Genomic DNA, 15,812 nt, shown 5'->3' with positions numbered 1-15,812 from the left:
GGGTGGTTTTGATTTGCATTTCTCTGACTGCTAGAGATGGTGAGCATTTTTTCATGTACTTGTTGATTGATTGTATGTCCTCCTCTGTGAAGTGTCTGTTCAGGTCCTTGGCCCATTTGTTGATTGGGTTATTTGTTATCTTATTGTTTAATTTTTTGAGTTCTTTGTATATTCTGGATATTAGGGCTCTATCTGAAGTGTGAGGGGTAAAAATTTGTTCCCAGGATCTAGGCTGTCTGTTTACCTCTCTTATTGTTTCTCTTGCTGAGAAAAAACTTTTTAGTTTAAGTAAGTCCCATTTATTTATTCTTGTTATTAACTCTTGGGCTATGGGCGTCCTATTAAGGAATTTGGTGCCTGACCCCGCAGTATGTAGACCGTAGCCAACTTTTTCTTCTATCAGACACAGTGTCTCTGATTTGATATCTAGCTCCTTGATCCATTTTGTGTTAACTTTTGTGCATGGCGAGAGAAAGGGATTCAGTTTCATTTTATTGCATATGGATTTCCAATTTTCCCAGCACCATTTGTTGAAGATGCTATCCTTCCTCCATTGCATGCTTTTAGCCCCTTTATCAAATATAAGAAAGTTGTAATTTTGTGGATTGGTTTCTGTGTCCTCTATCAAGAATAACTTTTAACCCTGAAGGCCCACAAATGAAATTTTTAAATTCTTCAGTAAAAACTCCTATAGTCATGGCTTTAACTATGTCAGTAAAAGATAAACATCAACTCTTCACACCCCCAAGACTGATCAAACAGGCAAGCTACCCCAGAAATGGATAACAGATTACCCAGATGCCTGGACAGAAACTGCTGGGTTAGGCCTAGCCATGAAACAACCTCCAATAACAGTGGAGTTAAAAACCTCAGCCTCCCCAATCAATGTCAAACAATATCCTCTGAAAAAAAAAAACTAAAGATGGGATAAGGCCCCATATTCAGAAATATCTGGCTTTAGGGGTCCTAAGGCCCTGTCAATCAGCCTGGAACACTCCCCTGCTACCAGTAAAAAAGCCAGGAACTGGGGACTATCGCCCCGTTCAAGACCTAAGAGAGATCAACAACAGAGTGCAGGACATTCACCCCACGATACCTAATCCGTACAATCTGCTTAGCACTCTGAACCCTGAGCGGAAATGGTATACTGTTCTGGACTTAAAAGATGCTTTCTTTTGCTTGCCTCTGCATAAAGGTAGTCAGTTGCTGTTTGCTTTTGAGTGGGTAAACCCAGAAATCGGAACGTCTTGTCAACTAACTTGGACTAGACTCCCACAGGGGTTCAAAAACTCCCCCACTCTCTTTGATGAAGCCCTCCACAGAGATCTCAACAACTTCAGAACTATGCACCCCGAAGTCACCCTGCTTCAATACATGGATGACCTGCTACTGGCAGCCGACACCAAGGAAAACTGTGAGTCTGGGACCCAAGCACTATTATCCGAGCTTGCTCAACTCAGGTATAAAGCTTCTGCCAAAAAGGCCCAAATTTGCCAGCAAGAAGTAATCTTCCTGGGCTATTCCCTTAGGGGTGGTAAACGATGGCTCACTGAGCCCAGAAAACAAACTGTTGTGCAGATACCACTCCCATCTAACAGAAGGGCAGATGAAGAGGCTAAATTGGCAGCCCTAAATGGAGTAACCACGTTAACACTTTCCACACCGGGGGAACATAAGTCAGGAGATTTAACTACTGTCGGAGCACCCTGACAACTTAACATCTAAGGACACTGACACTGAACTCCTCGACTTCACTGAGCCCAGCCTGCAATTTCAGAAAGCCCTACACTATGTTAAAAATGTACATCAACTCACTCACCTTGGTTCAAAGAAATTGCATTCATTCCTGAAGGATCAAGAAGAGAGTTTTCCACTAACTGACTCACAGTGAAAGGAAATAACTGAATGGGTAACAAAAGCCTGTCGGGTCCATCAATTTGTTAATGCTTACCCTTCCAAGCTTCCTGCAGGAAAGCACCTATGAGGAGCCAGACCAGGACAATTCTGGGAAGTGGACTTTACTAAAATTAAGCCAGCAAGGTATGGACTTAAATATCTCCTAGTCTTTGTAGATAAATTTTCAGGATGGATTGAAGCCTTCCCCAGAAAAAAAAAAAAAAAGAAAAAGAAAAAAGAAAAAAAAAAAAGAAACAGCGCAAATGGTAGTCAAGAAGATCCTGGAAGATATTTTTCCAAGATACGGCCTGTCTAAAGTAATAGGGTCTGATAATGGACTGGTGTTCGTAGCCCAGGTAAGTCAGGGGTTAGCCAGGACCCTGGGGATTAATTGGAAGTTACATTGTGCTTATAGACCACCGAGTTCAGGACAGGTAGAAAGAATGAATAGAACCATTAAAGAGACGATAACAAAATTAAGCTTAGAGACTGGCATAAAAGATTGGACTATGCTCCTGCCTTATGCACTGTTTCATGCAAGAAATACTCCCTCTGTTTCTTTGTGTAACCTCACCGCCTATGAAATTCTCTATGGGGCCCCTCCTACAGTAAGGGACCTAACCCCAATGCTAAGACCTAACGATCCCTTCCACACCCCCTTGCTTGACAGACTTAAAGCTCTTGAAAGAACTCAGGGATACCTGTGAAAACAGATGGCCACTGCCTACCAACCTGGGGACGTGGGGACTCTACATCAATAAGAAGTAAGATACTTCTTCTATGTAAGTCGACATCTGGTGTCATCCCTGGAACCCCGCTGGAAAGGACCATACCAGGTGCTACTTATAACACCTACAGTGGTAAAAGTAGACAGAATCACTTCCTGGATCCATACCTCTAATCTCAAGTCTGTGCCCTGTCCAGACTCTGGCTGGAAACTGGAAAAGACTGGTAACACTTTCAAATTGTGCATTTGCCATGTGGATAAGGCTATAGACTCTCCCATTGACCACCAGTAGTCCTAACCCTCATCAGCCCGTTCAGCAGCGATGGCTGATCACAAATCCTACTGGAAAAGAAGTATGGTCTATCTCGCATACAACCCACTTAGGGACCTGGTGGCTGTCTCTCCACCCAGACATTTGTCAGGTGGCTATACGTCTTTCCTACTGGGATATTCCTGATGAAGAGGATCCCACTAAAATTCCATTAAATCCCTTCCGTACCATAGATAATGGAAAGAATCATTATGGATGTAGGGACACGCGAGCCAGATGCATGTTGGCTAGCCTAGATTACTATGTTTGCCCGGCGGACTATCAAAGCCACAAACAGTCACCGCTGTGTGTGGGGAAAGACGACTTCTTCTGTAAGTCATGGGGATGTGAGCATACAAGGAGTACCTGATGGAACCCAAACTCCTCATCAAATTCTGTACACAGCATTGGCCTTATTACCAATTAGATAACCAAAACTGATGGCCCACAGAGGGGTCTCTAGATCCTCAAATTCTGCATGACCTTTTTAACTTCAGCAAGTGCTCAAAGGGGTGAAAAGAGATTCCCCTATATTGAGGCCTTTTCCCTCCTTCGCTCACATCCTGAACTATGCTTCTCCAATAGATCCTCACCCTCAGCTTTCTGCTCCAGAATCTCTGCTGTCGCTCCCACCTCAGCAACCTGATTTCTCCCCTCCAGTTACTAGATCAAAAACCAAACATCCTCCGGTTTTCAGACCATTGCCCCCTTGCTGAGGTAGCAGGAATATAGGTACCCCTCCACCCAATCACTCCTCTCTTCTCCTGTCAGTGCCCGCACCGGGTCCCACCAGGTCCTCTTACCAGCTAAACCAAAGCTCAAACCAGCTGAGGAGAGCCCTCAGACCCCTATCCAAGATGTAATGAAAATGGCCTTTAAAGTTGCTTTGTCATCACTGAAAACAGGTTACTAAGAATTTAAAGTCCCTCACAGGCTTTTTGGGATACTCACTCCCGTCTTCCCCTCTGCTCTACCTGTTCTACTGCTCAAGTTTTTGTTGCTAGGAAGATCCCAAAACCCTTTCCCATTATTCTTTTACATCTCTACATCCTCATTCTCAGATCCTGGGAACTGCTCTAAGCCCCGCATTCCCCATCTTCCCCCTCTGTCCCAGGCCCACAGAAAAGTCTTAACTGATCTTCTCCAGAAGTCTTCACCATGGCTGACTTTAGGACTTTCAGCAAAAGAGTCCCTATAAAAGAGTTCAGTGTAGATAAACTTCCTCTTTTCGTGTTGCCCTGTTCTACTTGGCCACTGGCTAAAACAATCAGCACTCCTAAGCTAGACACCCCCATACTAGTTTTTCACAAAATATGTGAACAAGGCCTCTGACCTTGAGCTGGGGCTTCACAGAAATGGCTACATTTCTAAGATAAATAAGTTACCAACTGGGCTCCTTGGTAACAGCTGGCAAGGGGAAAAAAGAAAGGGAAGAAAAAGCTCTCCCCCTCCCAGGTGTCCTTGAAAAGTTAACTTGCCCAGAACAGAGGAAAAAAACCTGCTTTTTGTGAACTTCTGCAGACTGTGAACTTCTGAGCCTCTTCCCTTACATGTTGGGTACAAAATTCTGAAACTACCTAAACTTGGGGTTCATGGGATTAATTGATTACAACAGAAGCAATACCCTCTAAATCCGTTTGCAACCAAATAGGACTGTTTCCCTAGCTTCGGTGCTATCTTAGGTGCCTTGCCTTGACCGTCCCTACAACAGTGTAATTCTATATACTTAAACATTTTTATGTTTTCATGAAATGATCAACAGCTGTGATTAATTGTGTAATGGTGCAGATGATTCCCAGAGTGCTCTATCATGACACAGGTTCATTTGAAGATGAAACAGGGGGGCATACAACCCGGTTCCAATGGGAACATATATCCCTCACTTTAGCCATGCTATTAGGAATAGGAGTTGCTGCAGGGGTGGTCACAGGAACCACTGCCCTGGTCCATGGTATACAACAAATGACCCAATTAGAAGCAGCAATAGACCAAAACTTAAAGATATTAGAAACCTCCATCACAGCTTTGCAGGAATCTTTAACCTCTCTTTCTGAAGTTGTTTTACAGAACAGGCGAAGGTTGGACCTCCTCTTCATGAGAGAAGAGGGCCTTTGTGCTGCATTGAGGGAAAAATGTTGTTTTTATGCCGACCATACTAAAGTTATAAAAAAATCTATAAGTAAATTAAAAAAACGCCTTGAAGAGCGTCAACGAGAGAGAGACCCAAAAAGGGTGGTTTAAGTCTTGGTTCACACAGTCCCCCTGGTTAACTACGCTTTTATCAGCCCTGGCCGGTCCATTAATAATCCTCATATTATTGCTAACTGTAGGACCCTGTTTGCTCAACTGTGTAACTTCTTTTCTCCAAGCTCAAATTGGACAAGTTAAACTTTTGGTAATCAGACAACAATATACCCCACTAGTAGACATAGAATGTGACACCCCCCAGTGATCACTTTTATGATTAAAAGTAGCCAGAAGAAGAAGTGGGGAATGAAAGGTTAATAATCTTGAGAACTGTTTGCTAATCTTGTTCCCATAATGTGCTGTCCCCAACTGCCAAACTGCAGAATGTATTAAACCGCCCACTCGCCCTGACCCATCAATGAACTTCCCTCCCTGTCCTCTCCAAGGAAAGTATATAAGCTCTGCTTAAACTGTTCTCGGGGCTCTTTGCTCTATTCAAGTGAGCTCTGAGCCCCAGCATGCTGGACCCCCAATAAACCCTTTGCTGTTGCATGAGACAGTCTCTTGGTGGTCTCTTCCTCCAACGCTCGCCTGACCTTTACAAGGTGAGGTAGGAAGGATAGCAGAATGAATCAGATAGTGTTACCATGTATGAATATATGATTGCATGACTGGTATAATTCTACACAATGTACAACCAGAAGAATGAAAAGTCATACTCCATTTATGTGTGATGTTCAGAATATATTCTACCGTCATGTATAACTACTTAGAACAAATAAAAAAAAAATTAAAAATTCTTTATGTAAGAATCACAGCAAATAATCAGTTCCTAAAATAAACTAAATGATTTACTAATCTAAGTAATCTAAAATAATCTCTAAAACACATTTGTGATCTACTTCACAATGTTACTGTGGCTCACTGTAAAATCTCAATAAATACAAATTCTTAGTATTAAGCTTTTTTGTTGTTGTTGTTGTTTGTTGTTGTGCTGGTAGTGGTTTGTGGTACTAATGATTGAACCCAAGAATGCTCTACTACTGAGCTACATTCCCATTTCCATTTTACTTTTTTTCTGGAACATATGAAGTACATATATGAAGACATGAATTGGTGTTCAAAAACTTTGTATAAAATCAGAGATGTGGAAAATTGTGCTCTATATGTGTAATAAGAATTGTAATGCATTCCACTGTAATATATTTAAAAAAAATAAAAATTCCACTGGAAACCATCACCAACAGATTAGATTGCATACAAAACAGAACTTGAATCCTTGAGGACAGACCTTCAACTTCAGGCCTCCAAGACAGGGCAAAGGCTCTCAGATGGGGGTGTTCTTATGGCCAGCATGGAGGTGGCAGGACCAGCCCACGGATCTGGTCACCCAACCAGAGGGCTGAAAGTCCAGGGAGGGAGCAGAGGCCCCGCAGGGGTTACTGCGCCCTGGCAACAAGTTCCTGGTCAAAGCCCAGGCCGGCCTCTACATTTGAGGCAGAGTGCCAAGGGTGTCAGGAACCTTGCGCTGCCCAGAATTCTGAATGCTTTGGTCATAATTGACCCCCACAGTGCTCCAGGACATTCAGCTGGAAGGTGGATGGCCATAGAGTGGTTTTCAGGGAGGAGCTGATGGCTCTCTGAAGCTCTAGCAATGTCATCCTGGTTTAGAGGCCTAGGCTCTGGCTTGGGCCACTCCTTGGGTCAGGTGGGAGGCAGCTTGGCTTCCCCCACTGGCCAAGTCTCCAACTGCACCATAGATATGCCTGTGGAGGTCTCCAAAGCTGTGGAAGCCCATTCACTTCATTGTCAGAGAAAGAAAATTGAAGCCAGGAAATCAAGGTTGAGATCTGAGAATAAAAGACTTAAAAAATATTGTAGTGATCTGGAAAAAAAGCATGAAGCATCAGAGCTTCAAATAAACCTTCAATCTACAAGTTACCGAAACCAACTGCAACAGAAACAGGTAGAAATCAGCCATCTTCAGGCAAGCCAAATGGCACTACAGGAGCAGGTGTTGGGCCTGCAGTCAGCTGCTCAATCAGTACCTTCAGGAGCGGGTGGTGTACCAGCCACCAGCGCACCTTGTTCATCCGGTAATGGACTCAGTGAAATCTGCAAACTACAACATACTATTAAGGTCCTGGAACAAAACCGAAGTCAGGACATGGATCATCACCAACATGAAATGTCTGTTTTGCAGAATGCACATCAACAGAAACTGGCAGAGTTAAATCACCAGCATCAACAGGAGTCAAATGACTATGAAGGACGGATTGCAGAACTGGAAAAGCTGTTACACCAAGGTGACTCAATTTCTCCACAGAGTTCATCAGTGGGAGAAGTGTTGAGAATACAACAAGCCCTGTCTGATGTTGAAAATGAAAAAATGAGTTTGAGTAGTTTAAAACAAGATACTAGTCTTGCTGAAGACAATCTGAAACTTCAAATGCATGTCCAAGTTTTAGAAAAAGAGAAATCATTATTGAGTCAAGAAAAGGAAGAACTTCAGATATCACTTTGCAAATTGAGCTGGGAATATGAAGTCATTAAAAGTTCAGCTTCAACAGACATGAATTTGAATGTACAAATACATGACTTAACACTTAACTTGGACGCTAAGGAGCAAGAACTGAATGAAAGTATTAACGAAAAGGAAATGCTGATAGCTGAGTTAGAAAAACTGGACAACGAGAACCAGGAAGCTACAAAGCACATGAATTTGATAATAGATGAGCTATCAAAACAGCAAAATGAAGGAGATGGTCTAATCACGAAATTGAAACAAGATCTAGATGACAAAAAAGAGAGAGTTCATCAATTTGAGGAGGATAAAATGGACATAACTAAAGAGTTGCATGTAGAGAAAGAAAAGTTAAGTGAGAGTGCACTGAGCCTCCGTGATTTGCATTTAACCAAGCAGAAGCTTGAAGATAAAGTTGAAGATTTAGTAAATCAGCTAAGTCAGTCACAAAAAAGTAGTTTAAATATCCAGCAGGAAAACCTGGAACTTAAGGAATTCATTAGCGAAAAGGAAGAGGAACTATGTAAAGTTCAGAACGAGTTAAGACATGCTGTTAATGAAGACTCTCATTTTAAGGATGACTTGCTTAAAGAAGGGGAAGTCGAAATTACAAACTTGAAGCAAAATCTTGCAGAAGTAGAACAGCTCAATGAAAATTTAAAGAAAGTTGCTTTTGATCTGAAAATGGAAAATGACAAGTTGATTTCAGCATGTGAAGATGTAAGGCATCAATTGGAAGAATCTATTGCTGGTAACAACCAAATTTCTCTAGAAAAAGACACTATTATGGAGACTCTGAAAACAGAGAAAGAACAGATAGAAGTAGAACTGTGTCAGGCCAAAAAGAAACTGTTGGAAGAAGCAAACAATTACAGGCAGACTATTCAGGAACTCTCAAATGTATGTAATTGTAATACCTCTGCCTTACAGCTGGAACAGGAGCATGTAGTGCAACTCAGTCAAGAGAAAGACTTTGAAATAGCAGGACTCAAAAAGAATATTGAGCAAATGGCTACTGATCAAAAAGAAACTAAGGAAATGTTGGCATCTCGTTTAGAAGAACAGAAGCAATTGATGCAACTTATAAATGAGAAAGAAATTTTTATTGGCCAACTCAAACAAGAAAGTTCAGCACTGCAAAAGGATTTGGATAAGTGTTCTCAGGCCTTAAAACAAAATGAAACTTTAAGGCAGACCATAGAGGGTAAAGACAGAAGTCTTAGCTCCATGAAAGAAGAAAACAGTCATCTGCAAGAAGAATTGGAAAGACTTAGGGAACAGCAGAATCGAGTTGGAGCTGTGGCTGAGCCTCAAACCCTCGATAGTATCACAGAACTAGAATCTGAGGTATCTCAACTGAATATCATCAAGAATCATCTGGAAGAGGAAGTTACACATCATCAAAAGGTCATTGAAGATCAAAACCAGAGTCAAATGCAGCTACTTCAGTCTCTACAGGAGCAGAAGGAGGAAATGGATAAATTGAAATACCAGTATGAGCAGATGAAGGCTGCACATACCCAACTGTTTTTTAAAAAAGACAAGGAAATTAAGAATTTGCAGAAAACCATCGAACAAATAAAAGCCCAGGGGCATGAAGAGAGACAAGTCATTCAAACAGAGAATGCCAATATTTTTCAAGAAACAAAAGTAAAAAGCCTTAATATAGAAAATGGGAGTGAAAACCATGACATGTGTAAAGCCAAAATGGAAAAATTTGTGAAAAGAATCAAAGAAGGAGTACTTGAGATTAAACTTCTGAATGAAAGGAATATATCTTTAACCAAACAGATTGTTCAGCTGTCTAAAGATGAGGTTGAGAAACTCACTCAAATTATCCAGCAGAAAGACATGGAGAGACGAGCTCTTCCTGCTAGATAGTCTCCAGTTTCATACACCTAGGATGTCCTTGACCTCTAGCAGTAACTCTAGACTTCACTATGGAAAGAGAACATTTTAAATGAGAAGATCCAAAAGTGTCCCCAGCATACCTTTGAGACCAGATGAGAAAACTATGCTTAATAGTTCTTTTTCAGGACTTTTTGTTCAGTTTCTGGAAACAGAATCTCGTTGTCACTAGGGGGCAAAATTGTGATGTATGCACTTGAGGGGAGAAATAAAGAATGTTTATGTACTTCTGCCCCTTTCAATGCTTTATTCACTCAAATTACTAATTTCACTCTATAGGTTCTTAATCAAGAAAGCAACAACCCTTAATGCTAAGCACTGCAATAGACATAACTAATTCACAGCAAACAATTCTAGATTAATTCTAAGCACTGCAAAACACACTTAATCATGATAGGCTAATGACAGACATTTCCTCTGCGTGCTAAATTCAAAATTCCTAAGCCTTAGGCTTTAAGTCCATCAGATGCATACTAACTCAGACTGCGGTGATCAGGTCCATAATCAAGGCAGGCTTTTCCTGGCATGCAGTGGACGACTGGTTGAGGAGAGGGTCCTAGGGAGAAGTTGTGGCTCTCACCAAGGTCCAGACGAGGCGGTAGAGTTTGAGAGCAGTGAGGATCACACAGAGGCTCAGAAAATTATGACAAGTGATGGGATGTCAGGTCCTTAGCAGGCTTTCCAGCTTGAGTGCATCTTTGTTTGGGCTGGCTGAATTCCTGTTCATTTGCTCTATTATTTATACTAAATTTGGGGGCTTTTGACCCCCCTTTCAATCCTTATCAGCTACCACCAGATTACTCAGTGACATCATTTACCCTGGGGTCAGAAACAACTTTTCTGGTGGTCTCCACCCTAATTGAGATTCTCCCCTTTCCCTCTTATCAGGAGAGGACAGCCTGCCAGGGACTTCTCTCTGTTTAACAGAGTGAGGGGAAGCAATTTGTTTGAGGACATACTGGAGGACTCTGTGGGTGTGCCTAGTGAAACTGCAGGTTTCAAACTGGAGTTTTTAAAACGGAGTTGCTTAGGCTCAGGCCTAAGGCCTTCCTAACATTCATCCAGCTATTCTACCACCAAAACTTTCTGTTCATGCCATGAAACTTTTAGACTCGCTAGGAAGGAGAAAGCAAGGGGCAAAAGTACCAGGAAGTTTTAAAGATGCAGCAGAATTCAGAGCTGGTAGAAGAACCATTCTTGGCTCCCCATTTGGAAGCTGTGACTCTTATTAATGCAGCTGGATTTGGACCTGATGGACCTGGGCATCTTCATTTGACCTGTACACTATTGCCAATGCCCCTTGACAACAGCCCCAGAGTTGTACTAAAGGACCTTTTAAAGCAATACGTGATTCTTAAGCCAGAGATGATTTAGCACTTTAAAGAAGCCATAAACACAAGGTACTTCTCACAGTTTGGCATTTTGGAAAAAAAGTCCCGTATTTATAGAAAAAAGATAAAGAAAAAAGGCTGATATATAGAGCTACTGGGTATTTTGTCTTCCTTTTTTCTTTCTTTTTTTTTTTTGGATGTAGCTCTTAAAAAAATTTTTTTTTTGTTTTGTTTGATGTAGCACTTTCTGTTTATAAAAGTTTGTTCTGATGTTATTAGGTAACCATAAGCAGTAATCAGTTCTTAAATACTTTATGAATCAGAACAGTATCAGTGAACTATACAGCTCAACCTCTCTTTTAATGATATTATTTGTTAAATTTAATTGTATTAAAATAAAAATGATACATTTAAATAACAGAAAAAAAGAAAAATCCAAACTATGATGTAGCAAGAAGTTGTGAATTCTTTATCAAAGAAAACATTGTACAACTACTAAAAGAAAATTACATTTGCAGGGCCCAAACATGAAATTTAGTGGATAAATTCTAAGATTCTTTTAATCAAAATACTATGAACCTATCCATTTTACTATTTTCAATTGTATAAAAAGTCACTTCATGTTAAATTCAATTTTCTAGGTGTTAAATATGTCCATAAGGAAAATGATTTCTACACGTTAAGTTTGAGTCATTACATCAATCATTTCCAATAAAAAAGTTAATTTGTAAGAGTGTATCATTAAAATCTGGACTATTTATCTACACGCTTCTCTTTTTTATTTTTGTAAATTAAGATAAAACATGAATCAAGAGTTTCCAACTTGAGTTGGGCAAAGTCGGAGAGGAGAGAAAGCAGATTATGTGAAAATTGTTTCTCTGACACCTGTAGTTTCTAGAACCATTAAGAACATTTTTATTAAAATTAATTTAATAAAATTTAATATAAAATAAATTGTTATAATTAAATATAAATTAATTTTCTTACATTTAATTTAGGTTTATTTTATTAATTTTGTTAGTTTTATTATATTTAATTTAATTTATCATTTAATTAGTATTGTTTATTAATTTAATAAAATTTATATTTAATTATGTTATATTTTTAAATTTACTAAATTTTATTTAAATTAATTTAATAAAATGTAAACAAATTAAATAAAATTTAAGATAAATCAGATTATTTAACATGAATTACATAATTTAATATAAATTTTTATACAATTAAAAAATAAAATGATACATTTTAATTAATTTTCATTAATTTTAATGAAAGTGTTCTTAGTGGTTTTGGAAGCTGCAGGTGTCAGCTTTTCTTTTTTATTTCTTTTTTTTAAATTTTCTCTCAGTGTCAACTTTTTTTATTTCTTTGATAGGAACATGTGGTCTATCTTTAAACCTCCAGCAATTTACAAAAAAGAAAAAAAAGTACTAGTTTTGACTTTTTTACATAGTGCGGAAAATGTACCTGAAGGAAATTCTCATCATCTTTAGAAGAATTTGTGTAAAAAGGAGGAGAAGAAGGTTTTTTCTGGGGCATTGCGAGTCCCCTACAACTCTGCGGATATGGTTCTCTGTGATTTCATCATGCATATAGGTTGATGTGACCATCACCACCACAGCCAGGAGACACACTTGCATCTTAAGGATCACTGAAATCACTTCCATGACACCAGCACCAGCTGTTTAGAACTTAAGAAATTTCTTTAATTTTTTTCAGCCCATTATAAAAAGTCCTGACTTGATGCTTAGTTGTATGAAGATGTTCTTATTTACAGTTGGAAGTTGTACATCGAATAACTTATTTTTTTTTAATTTTTTATTGTGGGCTGTTCAAAACATTACATAGTTCTTGATATATCATATTTCACAATTTGATTCAAGTGGGTTATGAGCTCCCATTTTTACCCCGTATACAGATTGCAGAATCACATCAGTTACACATCCATTGATTTACATATTGCCATACTAGTGTCTGTTGTATTCTGCTGCCTTTCCTATCCTCTACTATCCCCCCTCCCCTCCCCTCCCGTCCCCTCCCCTCCCCTCCCCTCTTCTCTCTCTGCTCCCTCTACTGACATTCGTTTGTCCCCCTTATATTATTTTTCCCCTTCCCCTCACTTCCTCTTGTATGTACTTTTGTATAACTCTGAGGGTCTCCTTCCATTTCCATGCATTTTCCCTTCTCTCTCCCTTTCCCTCCCACCTCTCATCCCTGTTTAATGTTAATCTTCTTCTCATGCTCTTCGACCCTACTCTGTTCTTAGTTACTCTCCTTATATCAAAGAAGACATTTGGCATTTGTTTTTTAGGGATTGGCTAGCTTCACTTAGCATAATCTGCTCTACTGCCATCCATTTCCCTGTAAATTCTATGATTTTGTCATTTTTTAATGCAGAGTAATACTCCATTGTGTATAAATGCCACATTTTTTTTATCCATTCATCCATTGAAGGGCATCTAGGTTGGTTCCACAGTCTAGCTATTGTGAATTGTGCTGCTATGAACATCGATGTAGCAGTGTCCCTGTAGCATGCTCTTTTTAGGTCTTTAGGGAATAGACCGAGAAGGGGAATAGCTGGGTCAAATGGTGGCTCCATTCCCAGCTTTCCAAGAAATCTCCATACTGCTTTCCAAATTGGCTGCACCAATTTGCAGTCCCACCAGCAATGTACAAGTGTACCCTTTTCCCCACATCCTCGCCAGCACTTGTTGTTGTTTGACTTCATAATGGCTGCCAATCTAACTGGAGTGAGATGGTATCTTAGGGTGGTTTTGATTTGCATTTCTCTGACTGCTAGAGATGGTGAGCATTTTTTCATGTACTTGTTGATTGATTGTATGTCTGAGAAGTGTCTGTTCAGGTCCTTGGCCCATTTGTTGATTGGGTTGTTTGTTCTCTTATTGTCTAATTTTTTGAGTTCTTTGTATACTCTGGATATTAGGGCTCTATCTGAAGTGTGAGGAGTAAAGATTTGTTCCCAGGATGTAGGCTCTCTATTTACCTCTCTTATTGTATCTTTTGCTGAGAAAAAACTTTTTAGTTTGAGTAAGTCCCATTTGTTGATTCTAGTTATTAACTTTTGTGCTATGGGTGTCCTATTGAGGAATTTGGAGCCCGACCCCACAGTATGTAGATCGTAGCCAACTTTTTCTTCTATCAGACGGCATGTCTCTGATTTGATATCAAGCTCCTTGATCCATTTTGAATTCACTTTTGTGCATGGCGAGAGAAAGGGATTCAGTTTCATTTTGTTGCATATGGATTTCCAGTTTTCCCAGCACCATTTGTTGAAGATGCTATCCTTCCTCCATTGCATGCTTTTAGCCCCTTTATCAAATATAAGGTAGTTGTAGTTTTGTGGATTGGTTTCTGTGTCCTCTATTCTGTACCATTGGTCCACCCGCCTGTTTTGGTACCAGTACCATGCTGTTTTTGTTACTATTGCTCTGTAGTATAGTTTGAAGTCTGGTATCGCTATACCGCCTGATTCACCCTTCCTGCTTAGCATTGTTTTTGCTATTCTGGGTCTTTGGTTTTTCCATATGAATTTCATGATTGCTTTCTCTATTTCTACAAGAAATGCCGTTGGGATTTTGATTGGCATTGCATTAAACCTATAGAGAACTTTTGGTAATATCGCCATTTTGATGATGTTAGTTCTGCCTATCCATGAACAGGGTATATTTTTCCATCTTCTAAGATCTTCTTCTATTTCTCTCTTTAGGGTTCTGTAGTTTTCATTGTATAAGTCTTTCACCTCTTTTGTTAGGTTGATTCCCAAGTATTTTATTTTTTTTGAAGATATTGTGAATGGAGTGGTTGTCCTCATTTCCATTTCAGAGGATTTGTCGCTGATATACAGGAATGCCTTTGATTTATGCGTGTTGATTTTATATCCTGCCACTTTGCTGAATTCATTTATTAGCTCTAATAGTTTCTTTGTAGACCCTTTTGGGTCTGCTAGGTATAGAATCATGTCATCTGCAAATAGTGATAATTTAAGTTCTTCTTTTCCTATTTTGATGCCTTTAATTTCTTTCGTCTGTCTAATTGCTCTGGCCAGTGTTTCGAGAACTATGTTGAACAGAAGTGGTGAGAGAGGGCATCCCTGTCTTGTTCCAGATTTTAGAGGGAATGCCTTCAGTTTTTCTCCATTCAGAATGATGCTAGCCTGAGGCTTATCATAGATTGCTTTTACAATATTGAGGTATGTTCCTGTTATCCCTAGTTTTTCTAGAGTTTTGAACATAAAGGGATGCTGTACTTTGTCGAATGCTTTTTCCGCATCTATCGAGATGATCATATGATTCTTATTTTTAAGTCTATTGATGTGGTGAATAACATTTATTGATTTCCGTATATTGAACCAGCCTTGCATCCCAGGGATGAATCCTACTTGATCATGGTGCACAATTTTTTTGATAAGTTTTTGTATCCGAGTGGCCAGAATTTTATTGAGGATTTTTGCATCTAGGCTCATTAGAGATATTGGTCTGTAGTTTTCTTTCTTTGAAGTGTCTTTGTCTGGTTTAGGTATCAGGGTGATGTTGGCCTCGTAGAATGAATTTGGAAGTTCTCCCTCTTTTTCTATTTCCCGAAGTAGCTTGAAAAGTATTGGTATTAGTTCCTCTTTAAAGGTTTTGTAAAACTCTGCTGTATACCCACCCGGTCCTGGGCTTTTCTTAGTTGGTAGTCTTTTGATGGTTTCTTCTATTTCCTCAATTGATATTGGTCTGTTTAGGTTGTCTATATCCTCCTGACTCAATCTGGGCAGATCATATGACTTAAGAAATTTATCTATGCCTTCACTATCTTCTAATTTATTGGAGTATAAGGATTCAAAATAATTTTTGATTATCTTCTGTATTTCTGAAGTGTCTGTTTTGATATTGCCTCTTTCATCCCGTATGTTAGTAATTTGAGTTC

At 39.4% G+C, this 15,812-nt stretch overlaps 1 protein-coding gene across 1 annotated transcript; it reads left to right on the top strand.

Moving 5' to 3' along the window:
• The first annotated feature begins 6,136 nt into the window (after positions 1 to 6,136).
• On the top strand, positions 6,137 to 11,034 carry LOC124099025 (thyroid receptor-interacting protein 11-like). Its single transcript, XM_046453974.2, has one exon. The coding sequence runs from the start codon at positions 6,775 to 6,777 to the stop codon at positions 9,523 to 9,525; it is 2,751 nt and encodes a 916-aa protein (XP_046309930.2). The 5' UTR covers positions 6,137 to 6,774; the 3' UTR covers positions 9,526 to 11,034.
• The last annotated feature ends 4,778 nt before the right edge of the window (positions 11,035 to 15,812 follow it).

Source organism: Marmota monax, unplaced genomic scaffold (assembly GCF_021218885.2).
Source record: "Marmota monax isolate L192 unplaced genomic scaffold, Marmota_monax_Labrador192_F-V1.1 WCK01_AAM20220418_F8-fsc00011, whole genome shotgun sequence".
Taxonomy (NCBI): domain Eukaryota; kingdom Metazoa; phylum Chordata; class Mammalia; order Rodentia; family Sciuridae; genus Marmota; species Marmota monax.
This window is presented reverse-complemented; position numbering and strand designations above follow the sequence as displayed.

Coding starts and splice junctions, on each gene's coding strand:
- LOC124099025 (XM_046453974.2), top strand. CDS start 6,775: ATGTCATCCTGGTTTAGAGGCCTAGGCTCTGGCTTGGGCCACTCCTTG.